This window comes from Scaptodrosophila lebanonensis, unplaced genomic scaffold, assembly GCF_003285725.1.
Source record: "Scaptodrosophila lebanonensis strain 11010-0011.00,11010-0021.00 unplaced genomic scaffold, SlebRS2 tig00000085-arrow-pilon, whole genome shotgun sequence".
In the NCBI taxonomy this organism is placed as follows: Eukaryota; Metazoa; Arthropoda; class Insecta; order Diptera; family Drosophilidae; genus Scaptodrosophila; species Scaptodrosophila lebanonensis.
The window spans coordinates 4,998,805-5,014,603 of NW_022060564.1; the positions used below are offsets into that span (position 1 = coordinate 4,998,805).

Below are 15,799 nucleotides of genomic sequence, written 5' to 3' on the forward strand. Positions count from 1 at the left end.
GCAAAAATAGGGGATAAGATAAGATACTGTAAATGTCAGATTTATGGGAGATATGCATAATCTAGAATTAAGCAAACAATGACACAAAAACTGATAAAGACTTCAAGAAATGCAGTGGAAGCAGTTCAAAAAAACATGTTCATGTACTTGTTATCTTTTGCAGTTTCAGATTTACAGATTGGGCTGAAAAGTTCGGGCTTAGCCTAGAAAGTACAATAATGGAGTTGCTAAAATGAACGCTCAAATACATCTGTCAATTGTTAAGATGATGGACATTTCTTTTTTGTGCCTCCAAAAACAATTTTTTACTGGAAATAAAACACTTATGACTTGATAATGAACTCGTCCGAGGGGATCCGGCAACCAAAGAAAGAAATAGATCTGTCAAAAATAATATTATACGGATCAGTAGAATTGAACTGCTTTTGATCAGCAACAGACCCAGACAGACGGTAAATAGATCTTGCCACCCCTTGTGACGAGAAAATATATTCCATCCATATCATATGTACATATGCATATCTCCGGTCCCTGTGTCTTAAACTAAAAACTCTTTGAAACGAATGTCTAATCTGCTCTCAATAAGTAATCAGAAGCAACGAAACCCCTAAGAGCTGTTAAGAAGAATAAATGAACACCTAATTCTGTTTTTACACGGTAGATTGGTTCCAGAAAAAGTCGTGTAAAAAATTACCGTGTAAAAAAAGACATTGATCATATGTTATTTTAAATCATGGCTTAATGTAATAATGTCGTGAAACCATATATAAGGAAGGCGTTAATTAGATATTATTGTAATTTGATTAGATTTCTCCTTCTTAGGCTTTTCTAGGTTATAGGATGCTTTTTTTAATTTTGATATATTTTCGTCCTATGTCGACAGTCAATGTTTGTTGACATAAACAAATAAAATAAAAAAAAACATTTATAATTTTCAAAGTGAAAAAAAAACAGTGTATTAACAGAATTAGGTGTACTTATATTTTAATGGAATAATTTGGTTATTTATTATTAATTATTCTTTATTAATTAATTAATTATTAAATAAATAACCTGGCTGCAACCGAGTGCCTCAATTGTGGTTTTATTTTAAACATTCAAGTGTTTCTCAAATCCTCCATTCAACATAAACACACAAGAGGTGTGTTTTGTAATAAACAAATGGGTGTCTCCATAAAATCGATATGGTATCAAATTTCTAGGCGAGGAAAAGCGAGAAGCAAACTATTCGCTACACTAGATCATTTGAATTTAGTTCGAATGTAGGGCTGATAGGCGGTCCATATTATCATTGGCCTCTTATCAATGCATTATTGTCTGCTCTACAGTTCTGTGTATGCTAAATAATTAAACACATGTGCACACGAGCACTATATATTTAATAATACTATCAGCCACTTGTGCATATGACCGACACTTTATCAGCTGTGAGGCATACATTTAGTATAGCCTGTGAAGCGCCATAGACCCATCCGGTGGCAGTGGGTGGGTGTGGAAGGGAAGTCGGACAACCCGACATCTATTTATATTGGGCGTTATTGTCATCGCTGGCAGCAGCAATCACTCAGTTAATCAGGCAAAGACATTGTCTAGACTCGTTAGTGAGCTGCGATAGCTCAAAAGTAGCGGACGTTTCAATTTCCCAACACGGCTGGTTCCCTTACACGATTCTATAACTCTCCCCCCCAATCGTGTGTGAAGTGGCAAATAATTAATGCACTATGGCTAATAAAAGCAACGTGAAGCGCAATTTTCCGACCAGCGCTGGTCAACTGCATTACTATCACACCGATTTTTATTACTCGATGCCAGATTTGCAAAGTAAGTAGCAGAGTACTATGTATTTCCGATTTGAAATGAAAATGCACCTAACCTGTATGCTATCTTATCAGTAAAAAGATTACATGAATAAGTACATATTTGCATTTTACGACAGTACAGACTAAGTTAATACAAACGATAATTGCAATTTATAATTTAAAGCATCGTCGCGATAATGTTCTGCCGTTTTATTTATGTTTTGGTAGAGTTTTCAATTTAGACAAATTTAAAGGTAGAGAGAAATGCATATAATTAAAGAAAAAAAAAAATATATTTATGCCTAGTTTTATTTTAGATCCAATTGTTAAGCAATGATTTCATAATTTCACCTGGTTCGAAACAACTTCCAGGAATGGCCCCACATCAATTTTAATTCCGAATTATATACTATACTATATATGTTCTACTTAAAATTAAATACTACTTTATTTTTTTTCATCATTGAAAGCTAGTTTGATTTAATTCCGAATTATATGTCGTGCTTAAAAATAAATACTATGTATTTCATTTAACGACATCTTATTTGTTTTTTCCATTGTCTGCATACAAATAGAGACAATCGGCCATGGAAAAACACAAAATATAGTCGTCGATGTGTGATTGTGGTTGAAAACGCCAATTAAATTGTGAATGGCAATCTTTTGAATTAAAAGGGCACATCGATCGAGATCAAGGGAAATCGAGAGATGGGGACCTTTATAAGATCCCATAAAGCTCATTGCTTTAGGCTGTATTTGGATATGCGGTGAAGTCCATCCGAAACAAAATCAGTTATTTATGTTCTGTGATTAGAGGCGCATTAATTTCGGCTACGATCTTGGCGGCGATAGCTAAATTTTCCAACAGGACAATGGACAAACTGGGTTTTTGTTCAATCAGAAAAATGTCAGTTATAATAGCCAGCGGTTAAGCCGAATCTAAATCAGATAACAGTTCTGTTAGGCACCTTTTGACGGAAAAACTATTAGAATGTTTAGTAGACAGTTCGAGGCAGTAGGATAACTTAAAGACGCTTTGTTTGCTGATCAGTTTAATAAAAAAACTATACTTATTCTTAATACATTACTTATTCCTAACAGACAAAAATTTCTGTTGGCCGTAAATTCAAAACTCCACCATCAATAAACTTCTCTCTTCTACCACAAAAGATAACCAACCGCAACAAAGAACTTGCGCTCTTCCCAAGCCACAATTGGAATATTATAATCAGCTTATATGTAGAGCGAGTCATTGCGATATTGAACAATATCCTTCGTATTGACAAGCCATATATTTTTCCTACTTTATGTAATGGACTTTAAAAATTGCATATTCCAAAAATTAGCCAACTATTCCACCAACTTATAATTATACACTTCATTAAAATGTGTTTTAAAATTTTCATAAGTTGAAAATTGATCATTTTTGTGCTTGTAATAACATATTTAGAACTTTATTTTATGTTTAATTTGCTATTTTATTTTATTGATGCATAATAAAATGTTTGTATACAAATCCAATACACAATCCACAAAATGCAGGCTTAGCGAATTTCCAAACCCCCTAGTTGAACACCACAACGAAGCGCAGCCAACTTCACATCAAAACAAACGGTGGTTTTCTCTCGTAAATACTCAAGCACCCCCAACAATTGTTTTGGTTTTCCGAGCCAACGCTGAGTGCGCGCTCTGAGAAAACTGGTCGGGAGAGCGCTCGCCATGCTACGTGACAACAGCAGCGCGAGCGCGCAGTATCTCGTAGCTTTTATTTGTTTTACATTTTAAAATTTCCATTGCAACACAGGCAGTCAGTCTGCCTGTCAGCTTGATGTGAGCGACAAGTTTAGCGCGGAGAGGGACTTTTCTATTTTTGACAATTTGAATAATCGGAAAATTTGAATTTAATTGAAATTGAAAATAATATAAAGCACAACATATATAAATTTGTATATATTGCATACAATGTATTTCTCTACCCAGTGCCACAGAAGTGTTTTTGAACAGAAATGCGGAAACAATGATTTAAAATAAAAAAAAACAACAAAACACAACATAATCAACAGACAAAAATAAAAACGTAATACGAATACAAAAGAAACTGAGCGGCAAGAGACTTGAGTCGCTGCGAAAGAGCGAGCGAGTGAGAGAGTGAGTGAGCGAGCGAGCAAGTTGTAGATAAGCCCAAGAGCGTCTAGCATTTGCTGATTAAAAATGTGTGTCAAAATATCAGAGACTGTGAACATTGTTGAACATGCCCGACAATGAAAAGTCTCTGCACATTTCAGTGCACGTGTAATCCGTCTATCTAATTAGGGTCTATTTTAGTTCTAATTTCATTTCGGTGCGCTAGTAATTGCAATAAAAAGCGGACAATGACGTCACAAGTGTAGAAGAATCGAATGCCAACAACAGGCAGGCAGCGGCAACAGCACAATAAACAAAACACAATAACTTACAACAACATACACATACATTTGCAAAAAGTCGCACTTGTCCCAACGCTGACGCTGACGCAGTCGTCGACGTCGACGCAGCTGCAGACGTTAACGTTGACGGCGCTAATTCAAATCCCACGCGCAATTCAAAGACACAAGCACTGCAAGCGAAAAACATGTAAGTTTACAACAAAAACAACGCCAAGTCATAACCTACGACAACAGCAACAACAACTACTTGTTACTATGTATATTTGTATAATAAACAGCTAACAGATACTTACTACCTCTGTGCATATTTATGCAAATTCTTTATGAGGTACACGCGCCAAACTCATGCGATGTCTCATTCCTAGCCATCCAAGAAATCAGCTTGATTTCAGAATGGTTCGACCAACATTTAAAACTATTTTTAAGCTGCCATGTTCGGTTTAAATTAAGGTGCTTTCATGTCAAGATAAACACAATTTTTATCGTACCCAACAATAACTTACTCAATGGTAAAATAATATAAACAAAAATGTACACACATGTGCCTCTATTTAGCTGAGACTTAAAATAAAACATCAACTGAAGAGTTTCTAAATTGTTGAAGTGGGAAGGAAAATGCACGATTGTGTTTGAAAACATTGTTTATTTTACTTACAACAAATTGAATACAGCTCGAACCATAAATAAAGAAAAGAGTAACAAAACAAGTCGTTGACGCCTTTAAAAAACACATCGAAATATAAAACAAATATACAAAAATGAGCTATCAATGACATTATCTAGAGCCACAAACCTAAAGCGCTTTTTATTTGTCAAATAACAAACCGTTTTTGAAAGGCAAAGCCGACTCTTGAATACACTGCAGGAATGCTGTTGCAGCGAACCACTGTATTGGGGAAATATTTGAAATAAAATGTCAAAAAATAAGACACAACATCTGCATTGTGGCGTACATAGCTGCAGAATTAAACATTTATGGCATTATTCCGAAGTTATAAACAAAAAAAGTCAAAATTAGACACATTTCCTTTTGCAAATTTTAAATAACTCAAAATATTTTGTACTGTACTATTTAAAAATGTAATCAACAATGTATGTAAAACAATTTGTTAATTCCATAATTTCACAAAGCATAGAGGAAAACTGCGCATTACAAAAACTAAGCTGAATATGGATTAAATACAGTGAACGTCAAATATATATAAATTTTTAATTTGTAATTTTTGTAATTTTTTTTGTAAACTTTTAAATTAGTACGCCAGTCACTAAAATTCCATTGCGGATAATGGAAAATTTGGATTGAAAAAAGTCACATATAAACATTGATTATTATTATTATTTTTAATAAATAAATCTATCAATAAATACTTGAGTAGATGACTCACTGTTTCTTAACTCTATACTATTATCGATTGTTTATTGATTAGTTTTAGAACAAGCAATAATACATTATTCATTATTAAATAATTGCAACTAATAATGAAAATGTTTGAATTGCGGCTTTTTTAATCGTATATTTAATTTTGTCCAAAACTGACATTTTCGAAAAGAAAAACATTTTTTTAATGACTCATTAAAAGAGCGTTTTTCTTAAGAATATATTTTGTTTGGAAATCAGAAGCATTTTGTTTGTCATTAAGTGTTGCTATATACTCGTATATATGCTTAGTATATGTATAAAAAATATTTTTATTGTCTTTATATAGACAAATCGAATTGGATTTAATATTGGCTCCAGCATCTTTTTCGTTGAAAATAATTTTCTTACGTTTTGAAAATGTAAGAGGGCTGCCCAAAAAGTACACGTGTCTGAAATTAGAATAATATTTTTTCACAAATTATGTCATGAAGCTTTTCGATGTGTGTCCCGGCTATTCTTCCAATAACTCATTGTTGTTCTAGATAGTGAAGGGTCCGCACTTTACTTTACTTTTATTTCTCCGCCTGCTCTTGAACCCAAAAACAAAAAACGCTTTACGGATCGATTAGGCGCTTTTTCCATTTTGTGGATAAATGCGGAAAATAGCACACAAAAAATGAATCTATATCAGTCTGTTGTTTATCGATATCTGAATAAAAGGGTAAATAACTCAGCAAGTATTTGTGGAAGAGCTCTCGTATATTTTTTTTGAAAAGATCTACATACTATGCATACATATATAAAAAAAGTAGCAAATAAAATTATGAAATATTCCCATCAACAATGAATAGAATAAAACCAGTAGTAGCTGATATATGTATCTATGTGTAGGCTATACGTAGATTGCCAAAAATATTGTTGGCCACTCGACAAAAACGTGTTTATGGGAGCTAATAAATTTATAGACAACTAGGCACGTTTTTGCGGCGTGAAGCAAAATGTTGCATTGTTTTCATATAAAAAAAAAACTGAACATGTTGATAAGAAAACCGACAACAATTTGGAAAAAATAAATAAATATAGGCACATGCTGTTATACATATACATATAGTAGTATGTAGTATATTACCAAAACACCTCAATTACATTGTTGATAAGTAGGATGGAAGCAAATACAAGGGGTTCTATGTTTTGTGCATTTTTTTGGTCTTTCAACAACATGCTTATTGTTGGCTTATAACAATAATCATTAAGTTAAAACAAACAAAGATATTATGGTACTGTGGCAAGGTGTTAAAACATGTCATTAACTGAAATAAATGTTGGTGTTTTCTTATCTCGTAAACAGAATGAATAGGATGCCTTAATCATTAATAATATCACATAGATACATCAAACTATCTAACCCAATTATGTCCAAAGTATAAGCTACTACATAGTACATATGTCTATATATCACACGTGTATCTAATCAAAAAATGATTAACATTCAAATCAGTTGCTAAACGCTGCTTAAAAGTCTTGCGGCTGATTTGAAGCCGCGCCTGCTTAATCATTAAATGACAAGCAAATAAAGTCTGTCACTAACTAAACACGACCAAATTAATACTGTCAATAGAGTATACATATGTATGGTATGTGTATTTGTACTTTCCATTGTTGTTGATATGTCGACATAGTCTCTCACACCTAACGCCACTAATACATTCGCATTCGGAGCCAAATCGTGCGATAAAAATTATGAAAAAAGGCCGCATGTCGCATTTGATAATCGCACAAACAAGGCAGTATATAATCGGTCTGGCTAGCGAAAGCACGTAACGCACAGTTCCTTCAGTTAAAGAAAGCATCAGAATGTACCAACCAACGGAATATCGGTTTGAAGGTACAAATCTAACTACGATTTCAACCTCTCTTATCAGAAATCAAAATAGAGTCATTTTTGTGTTCTTTTTTCTAATATCTGTTCAAGAGTGCAATACGATCGTTATATTCATATAATAATGTTTAACTGTTTCAAAGGAGAATATCAATCGAACCTATAGATCCTTCATCATTAATTACTGATCCAACAAGATTATCCGATTATCGTTCAAGTTTCCCAATTCACTTGTTCGTTATACATCGAATTGTATACAAGTTTGTCGCTGATTTTGTGCGTGTTTTTAATAACTAACGTTTTAAATTATAAAGTCCGTGTTATCTGTAAAAAAAAAAATTACTTTTAGATCTTTACCGGGAATTTCGTAGACAAATTTTGTTTCTATATTATTTATTTTATTGGGAATTACGAAGATTAATTTCGTTTCTATATTATTTATTTTTCTTGTTCCCACACATCTTATAAATGCCGATGTCCCTCTAGAGGCGAAAAATTGTAGTAAAACGAAATACAAGTATATCTCCTTAGCTGGATATTATTATATATTGTGTCAAGAACATCTTCCAACTTTCCCAAAGGTTCTGTAGTGGAACCATACAGATTTGTTAAAGAAGAAACCAATTGAAAAAATCGACTTTATTCCCGATATTTAACAAGTTTTTAAAATTAAGTTTCAGAGCGTCTCTTTTTGCATGTCTGCTTCTTCTTTTACAATCAATCTCTTTTCATTTTTTATCGACTTATTTTATATCTTATATCGACTAGTCTTATTTTCGATAACTTACTGACTACATTTTATACAATCATTAAGTAAATTGTACAAATACTAGGAAGACTCCTGCAGTTAATATTTGATCACTAGTATTTCTTTATTTTGCTGTTATTTTAATGATAGTACCAATTTTTGCGTGCTAATATATCTCTTCCACAATAAAATGATTCAGCATTTCAGCAATTCGTTAGTTGCTTAAAAGATTTAACATGCCAGATATATGTGATATGGCTCTCAAAAAACATCAATTGCAGTCTAGAAATACAAATTAGTAATTGCGGGAATACCCTTATTTTTGGCAATACTGTAGATGAGCGATTCTGTGTCTTCCACAGCGCAGCGACAACTACGAATTAGGGATGTAAATAAACATCGATGTATCAAGCAACGACGATGTTTTTACCACGATGCATCGATGTTTTCCGATGTTTTTTTTGATTGCAACACATCGTCGATCCATCGATGTTTGTCCAAACATCAAACATTTTCATTGTTTTGTTAAGCGGTCATTATTTTGGTGAGCTTTGAGCGGAGAAGTTATATTTGTATTTCAATTTTTTTTATGTTTTCATTAAATCGTATGTTTTTTTTATTTATATTAAGCATTTAATCTTAATTTTGATTCGTATAGCCTCGTTTAATATACTGCAAAGCGTAGGATTGATTTGCTTTCAAAACTGTATATTATAACTTATTTTTAAAAAGTCGGAATTACGATTACTTTATTGATATATATAAACATTTTTATATACAATTGATATATAAACATTTTTCATTTAAAACATTGCGGTTGATTTTCTTCCTAATATGAGCTTCTTTTTCTATGGAAAGAGATTTTTTTCAAAACATCGTTGCATCGACCATGTATCGATATTTTATAAAGGGACATCGATATCAATGTTTTCCCTTTGACTTGCATCCCTACTATGAACGTGGCATTATACATCAATAATGGTGTTATATTATATGTATTTAAGACAAATGGTATGTTTTTTTATTGGCTGGATTAATCCCTCTCATTTCTAGTCGCTTGTATGAAGGAAATGATCGTCCCTGATTCTATTTGTATATGTATGTCTGTCACATGCACAATTTAACATTTATATTGGATTATGTGTTAGTTTCATTCCGCGATAAGTAAATGTACAATTGTTGTTGAATAGCAGCCTCAACAAGTATATAGATTACCAGAGTTAAAGTCCGTTCTTGTGAACAATCGCAACATTTGCACAAAAATCGTTGACCCCGGCTCTACTGCAATTCCCTGATAACCCTGGCGCCCAAAGTACTGTATATTTTCTGTTGATTTGTTTTTAATTGCTGCTTGACTTAGTCACGGACTCCAAATCTCACGTGAATTCCCATCAATTGTAAGAAAAAGCGTTTGCTTTGCATGAAAAGCTCCATTTGGATGCAGAAAGGAAAAGAATTTCGTACGCAACTTTACATTGTACCCGTTAATTTGAAAGATAACCGACAAGTGTTACAATTAACTGCTCTTATCGTCCAACTCTAAAATACACGCTGCTTGCCATATTTCCGCATGTTTCCAATGGCGTTATCATAGCTTGTGTCGTTGTTGTATATTTTCTGGTAAAACAACCTTTTCAATTATGCTGCGACAAAGACCTTCCTGTCGAAACACTAGCTTTAATAGCTAGTTCTTGTTCGCTTTGAAAAAAGAGTCCAAAGGTAGGACTGGCCCCCATGGCTCTCAAACTTCAAATTAAAGCTCCAGCAGAATAAAATGAATATTTTTATTGGCATATCCCCTTTGTCAGGAGTGCACAAATGTTTAAAGAGAAGCGATTTGCTTGTCTGCTTCTCTTAACGGTTGGACTTGGCCACACGCTCCAGTTCGTCCTTCTTCTTGATGGCATACGAGTTGGACGAGCCCTTGGCGGCGTTGATGAGCTCATCGGCCAAGCACTCGGCTACGGTCTTGATGTTCTTGAAAGAGGCCTGCCGAGCGCCAGTGCAGAGTAGCCAGATGGCCTGGTTGACTCGTCGGAGTGGCGACACATCCACAGCCTGGCGACGAACGGTGCCGGCCCGTCCAATACGGGTCGAGTCCTCGCGTGGACCGGAGTTGATGATGGCGCTGACCAAGATCTGCAGCGGATTCTCGCCCGTGAGCAAATTAATGATCTCGAACGAGTGCTTGACGATGCGGCAGGCCATCAGCTTCTTGCCATTGTTGCGACCCTTCATCATCAGGGAGCAGGTGAGGCGCTCCACAATGGGGCACTGGGCCTTGCGGAAACGCTTGGCGGCATAACGGCCGGCAGTATGGGGCAGATAGCGAGCAAACTTCTCCTTGACCGAAATGTAATCCTGCAGTGAAATGTCGTTGACAGTGACGTCATCGCAGGACCAGCGTCCGAATAACTTGATTTCCGGCAGCTCCATTGTGTTGGCCGCATTTTTCTCGAACACCGTGTCGACGCTCACGGTTTCGAATGTCTCCACCTCCTCGAACTTCTCAACTACGGTTTCCTCAAAATCCTCCATTATTCTCAGAAAAAAAACGTGCTTTTTAGGCGACAATAAAGCAACGAATATAGAATCGACTGCAAAGGCGTAAACCAAAACTAATTCGTATAGATATAAGACTTCTAATATATAATTACTAAATACGGGAGCGAATACTTACAAATATTAGAATTTTACGCAGCTATCACCGCTCAACACGACGATTAACAAGAAAAAGAAAGAACACAATATCCCAGGGCTACACTAATAAAGCTGAGGACGGGGATAACCACTCGCTCAAAATGTTTTTATCGACTTATCGATGCAGCAAACAATTTATAGTACTTTCCCGAATTCAAAAAAACTCACGAGTGCGGAATTGTTCGATGAGCAAATTCGAAAAGTAATTAATTAAGTAATTAATGAATGCTTAGAATTTTTGATGCATCTTTTATATCAAGAAATAAAAAAGGATACTGGATTTCTAACATCTAATAAATAGCCAAACTTTTAAGAAAGATTTATGAATGCAACTGCTTTGCCAAAACAAAATAATAGGGCACTAATTATAAAAGTTATAAAAATTTGTGGTTGACTTTTGGAACATATGAACGCATCTGGAAAATTAGCTAGCATTCAAAATCTAAAATAAGAAAATACCTAAAACATAACCAATCGTTGAATACGTGACCGTGAATTTCTAAAAAGCATTTAAAACGAAAGTTTGATTAATTTAAAGAACTTTCTCAAACTCTTTCACTTTCCTAAGCAATACTTAATAAGAATAATAATAATATTATAAGAAGACATGCCCTTTGAGGAATTTCACATTTTTAAAGATCTAGAATAGTTCTTCAACCCTTTCAGAGAGAAACTATGCGTCTAGTAATGCTCCTAATTTAAAATGTCTTGCCATATTTTAAAAGGTATGTAAATATTTAATCCAAATAAAATTCTTTGTACCCCCTATCTTTAGGTTCAAATTCTACACCTAAATACACTTTATTGTAGATGTCATTTATATTTATGGGGATGGATCTGATATTCAAGCATTATTGTATGCTTCCTGATTGTGTTCAATCTAGATGGATAACTGGATGCGTCTAGTTTTGCTTTCTTTTAAAAATTCGCGTTTCTTCTAATGCTGGTTGACAGTAATGCTGCATTTTTAACAGAAAGGGACTTATTTAGTTTATAATATAATCCGAACAAGCTGCTGATTATTTTAATCAAGATATTATTACGAAACGCATAGAGAGTGTCTTTCTTTTCTAGCAACTCCGACAACTGCTAAACCATAAGGTGCAAGTTGATTACAAAAACGGTCATTAAATTACATATATAATAGAAGAACCTTTTAATCTTCACTGACAGCCGTAGAACTCTAACCGGATCACTCTATTAACACATGCTTAAAGCCTGCTTAAAACTTATTAAATTTTTATAGAAAGAAGATTAACTTTGTATGACTTTTCAAATTGATAGACAGTCTTGCATTTTTCATATAACAGAAGAACCTTTTAATATTCACTGAAAGCCGTAGAACCCATACCAGAAAACTATATCATCACGAGCTTAAAGCCTGCTTAAAACTTATTAAATTGTTGTAGAAAGAATTTGAACTTTGGATGACTTTTTAAATTGCTAGACAGTCTTGCATTGTTACATATAATGGAAGAACATTAAATGCTTCACTAAATACAGGTAGAACCCATACCAGAAAACTATATCATCACGAGCTTAAAGCCTGCTTAAAACTTATTAAATTTTTATAGAAATAAGATTAACTTTGTATGACTTTTTAAATTGCTAGACAGACTTGCATTGTTAGAAGACTTCGGAGAAATGTTTGTTTTAGCTGATTGTTCGGTATATTTAAATTATTCTTCTTTTATCTGCTTGTCCACGAACATATAGTATTTATATGTGTAATAATTTGCTTATCTTGACACTTTCTATCTTCTTTTTTTTCGTTTCAGAGACGGGCAAAATGCACGGCGTTAAGCGTGTTCTAGTGTTTTGCATCATGATTGTGATATTGCCGGCCACTCTGATCATAATGCCACTGTACCTGCGGAAGACCGTATTTGCCGATGTCATCTATCCGGTGGCCGAGTCGGATATAATTGAGATACGGGATGGCATTTCGTCGATATTCTGTGCTCAGCACACGCTGCAGATGGACAGCAACTTCAATGCCTTTCAGTTGCGGAATAAGCCCGAAATTTCGACCAGTCGCAAACATATACGACTGAAGAAGTCGATGACACTGCCCGATGATACGCTGGAGTATTGGGGCTTCTTTCTGCTGAAGGGGGCGCGTGTGAGCCTGAAGTTTTGCTCCCGCTACGACGGCTCACGGATTCTGGTGGTGAAGGGTCAGCGTGAACTGAAACTTTGCGGCCTCACGGATCATAACAAGAACAAGCTGGGCGCCAACTATGCGCAGGGACATGACCAGGTGAAGGTCTTCTTCGAGGATGTGGTGGAAATAACTGAGGAAAAGGTGGAAAAGGATGGCTTGCCAGAGCACGAGAATCACGGCGGTGAGGATTTGACGGATGATGATGCAGTGAAGCCATCAGCTGGGAATGCCACAACAACGACGACGTCGTCGCCACCAACGAAACGCTATCGCAAGAAACTGAAAAAAGGCACCGTCTATCAGCCCAAGTCGACAGAGATCGACAGCAGCAATACGTCGGCGCCAGCCTCCTCCTATAATAGGCAAAGGCGACACGAGGACGCCACGCATGCGCAGCGCAAGAGGCAGCTGTACGATGAACTCTACAAGCGGCACGAGCGGCAGAAGCGCGAGAATGTCTACGATCGGCGCTACAGTCATGGCGGCAATGCGGTCAACTTTACGGAAACCGACGAATCCAATTCCATATCCAGTTTCGAGAACGGTCTCTTCGAGTGCTTCAACGGCGCCATATTGTTGGCCGAGGGCTTTCCGCCCAGTCCCGCCTGCACGAATGCCCATTTCCTGGAGAATGGCTCGCATCGTATGATTAGCAAGCACGAGATAGCCGAGGACGGCTACTACTATTATATTTTCTACAGTGACAACGATCTGGTGCGCAACGACATCCATGCCATATTCGATATATATAAGCCGACGTTTCAGTACTCGAATCTGAGCGATTCCCAGGGCTGTCTCAATGCCACCCATTGCACCTTTCCCATCGGCTTTCTCTCCGACGAGATTGTGGTGGTCGAGGTGCCCACTCGGGATGGCATCGAGCATGAGGAGGACGATATTACCAATCTAATCTCAACCTGCCATCCACGCAGCGAAATCTATGCATTGTTTCCCATCACCGTCCTCATCCTCATCCTGTGCTGTTCCTTCTTATAGGGGTTTCACGGGTTTTACGAGATATTGCAGTAGAGGCTGGGAAATTTGTGATATTTTCTTTTGTACGCAGGCAACTGAGTGATAAATGTATTAAATAATAATAAAAATGCCAATCGGCCAACCGATAATTGTTGAACAACAAGTGCTCCAGAGCTTCGACTTTGAGATAAAAAAAATAAAATAAAACCCATATGCTTAATAAAAAGTCTGAACCATGCGTAACCGAAGCACTGAACATAAATGACTTTTGTGTGTAATCGATAGGCAATATTAACTGTAAAATAACCGAAACGACTCATTTGTGCGTCCTACTATCTGTTTCTTAATTATGGACGAGTTAAAAGCATTTAAGGCGCTTTACAATAATGTATATAGACTGTAAGATAGTTACGTTTACTTAAATAGAAATAATTCAATTCTAGACTTAATAATAAATTGTTCATTGAAGAACAAAATAATGCAGTTTATGATTCACAAAATATAGAAACTGGTCCGCTATACTTAAATATATGGGTTATTAAACGAAATAACCAGAGAGCCATTCAATTAGTTTTGAAAATTAAATAAAATATGTATACGAGTGGTAGATTTATGTTTAATAATCAATTAACATCGCCACTAATTGAGCAATAAAAAATGTAATTTAGACATTATTTGAGCGACTGAGTGAATTTTTGTAATGCCTTGTTAAACACAATTGAAAACAACAACACGTGTAATTGCGCTTCTGCAACGAAATGAAATAGCAACAAATTTATGTTATTATGTTTGTTTTACTCATTTTAGTTAATTCACACGCACTCTATTTGTTTGCTGTGTGACTCTCTAAGCTTGATTATCTGCTATGTATTTTAATATATGTATATGTGCATATAGTACTATAAGTGGGAAAATAAACACCGGCATTGTCGTCAGGAGGTAAACAAATTGATTTAAGTGTAGAATGCGAAATTACTGAAGCCATCATCAATACAACAACAGAAGTGCCTTATTCAAAATAATAATCTACATAATTGATACGAATTCAAATGTAAACAATAAATAGAGCATAATAAAGTACTTATTTCAAACACGAGCCTTTCTTTCTTTCAACTGTTAAGGTAAGTATTACTTACCTATTTATTGCTATTCGCACATAACGCCTCGATTGCGCGTAGAAAAAACACTGCTTGTCTACAAATTGGTTCTGAACTTGGCTAACTAAAAAGCCCAATGGGAAATTTAAAGCAGCGATGTATCAACAAAAGCAAAGTCATTATCATATTAATTCTAATATATAACAAATTCCCTTCTCACATATAGAATAGCACATTAATTCTAATACAAGTATGTTTTTAAAATCCTTTTCGCACATGCATGAGAAATTCCAAAAATGAATCAAATTGTTGGTCGCCAGATTTTTAATTAGGTATTTTGTTTATCACAAATAACTGAATACAAAAATAATATTGTCAGCTTAAAATTTATCAAATTGTCAACCATTATATTCTAATTTAGGGTGTGTTGACTGTTATGAGATATTTGACACTCTTATCATAAAGGCAATTTGGTTGAGTGCATCAAAAGTTATGTAAATATCGTTTATCTTATTTTGTCAACTTGATTTTCGCTAGATATGACGTAAGCTCTTTTTTTTTGGATATACCTCGTCATATTTTATTTTTAAAGAGCAACGAAAATAAACTGCTTTATTTTCAGCGTGCAGCTTGATCTAAGGCGCGCTCCAA

The 15,799-nt window shown here is 35.2% G+C and overlaps 2 protein-coding genes across 4 annotated transcripts; one reads left to right on the top strand and one right to left on the bottom strand.

The window, feature by feature from the left end:
* Window positions 1–1,640: 1,640 nt before the first annotated feature.
* On the top strand, window positions 1,641–15,147 carry LOC115626257. Of its 3 annotated transcripts, none has more exons than XM_030521562.1 (2): window positions 1,641–1,821; window positions 12,691–15,147. In XM_030521562.1, the coding sequence occupies exons 1-2, from the start codon at window positions 1,722–1,724 to the stop codon at window positions 14,070–14,072; spliced, it is 1,482 nt and encodes a 493-aa protein (XP_030377422.1). In that variant the 5' UTR covers window positions 1,641–1,721; the 3' UTR covers window positions 14,073–15,147. The 3 variants fall into 3 exon arrangements, with proteins under 3 accessions (XP_030377422.1, XP_030377425.1, XP_030377424.1); XM_030521565.1 differs by lacking the exon at window positions 1,641–1,821 and adding an exon at window positions 3,691–4,412; XM_030521564.1 differs by lacking the exon at window positions 1,641–1,821 and adding an exon at window positions 7,452–7,470.
* Window positions 9,983–10,933, bottom strand: LOC115626258 (40S ribosomal protein S5a-like). Its single transcript, XM_030521566.1, has 2 exons — window positions 10,893–10,933; window positions 9,983–10,809 (listed from the first exon to the last, which is right to left on the bottom strand). Exon 2 carries the CDS (start codon window positions 10,748–10,750, stop codon window positions 10,067–10,069), a length of 684 nt encoding a protein of 227 aa, XP_030377426.1. The 5' UTR covers window positions 10,751–10,809; window positions 10,893–10,933; the 3' UTR covers window positions 9,983–10,066.
* Window positions 15,148–15,799: the final 652 nt, after the last annotated feature.

Excerpts from the sequence above, each read along its gene's own strand:
- LOC115626257 (XM_030521562.1), top strand. The coding sequence starts at position 1,722 with ATGGCTAATAAAAGCAACGTGAAGCGCAATTTTCCGACCAGCGCTGGT. Across the intron at positions 1,822-12,690 it reads CTCGATGCCAGATTTGCAAA|AGACGGGCAAAATGCACGGC; the intron begins GTAAGTAGCAGA and ends TTTTCGTTTCAG.
- LOC115626258 (XM_030521566.1), bottom strand. The coding sequence starts at position 10,750 with ATGGAGGATTTTGAGGAAACCGTAGTTGAGAAGTTCGAGGAGGTGGAG.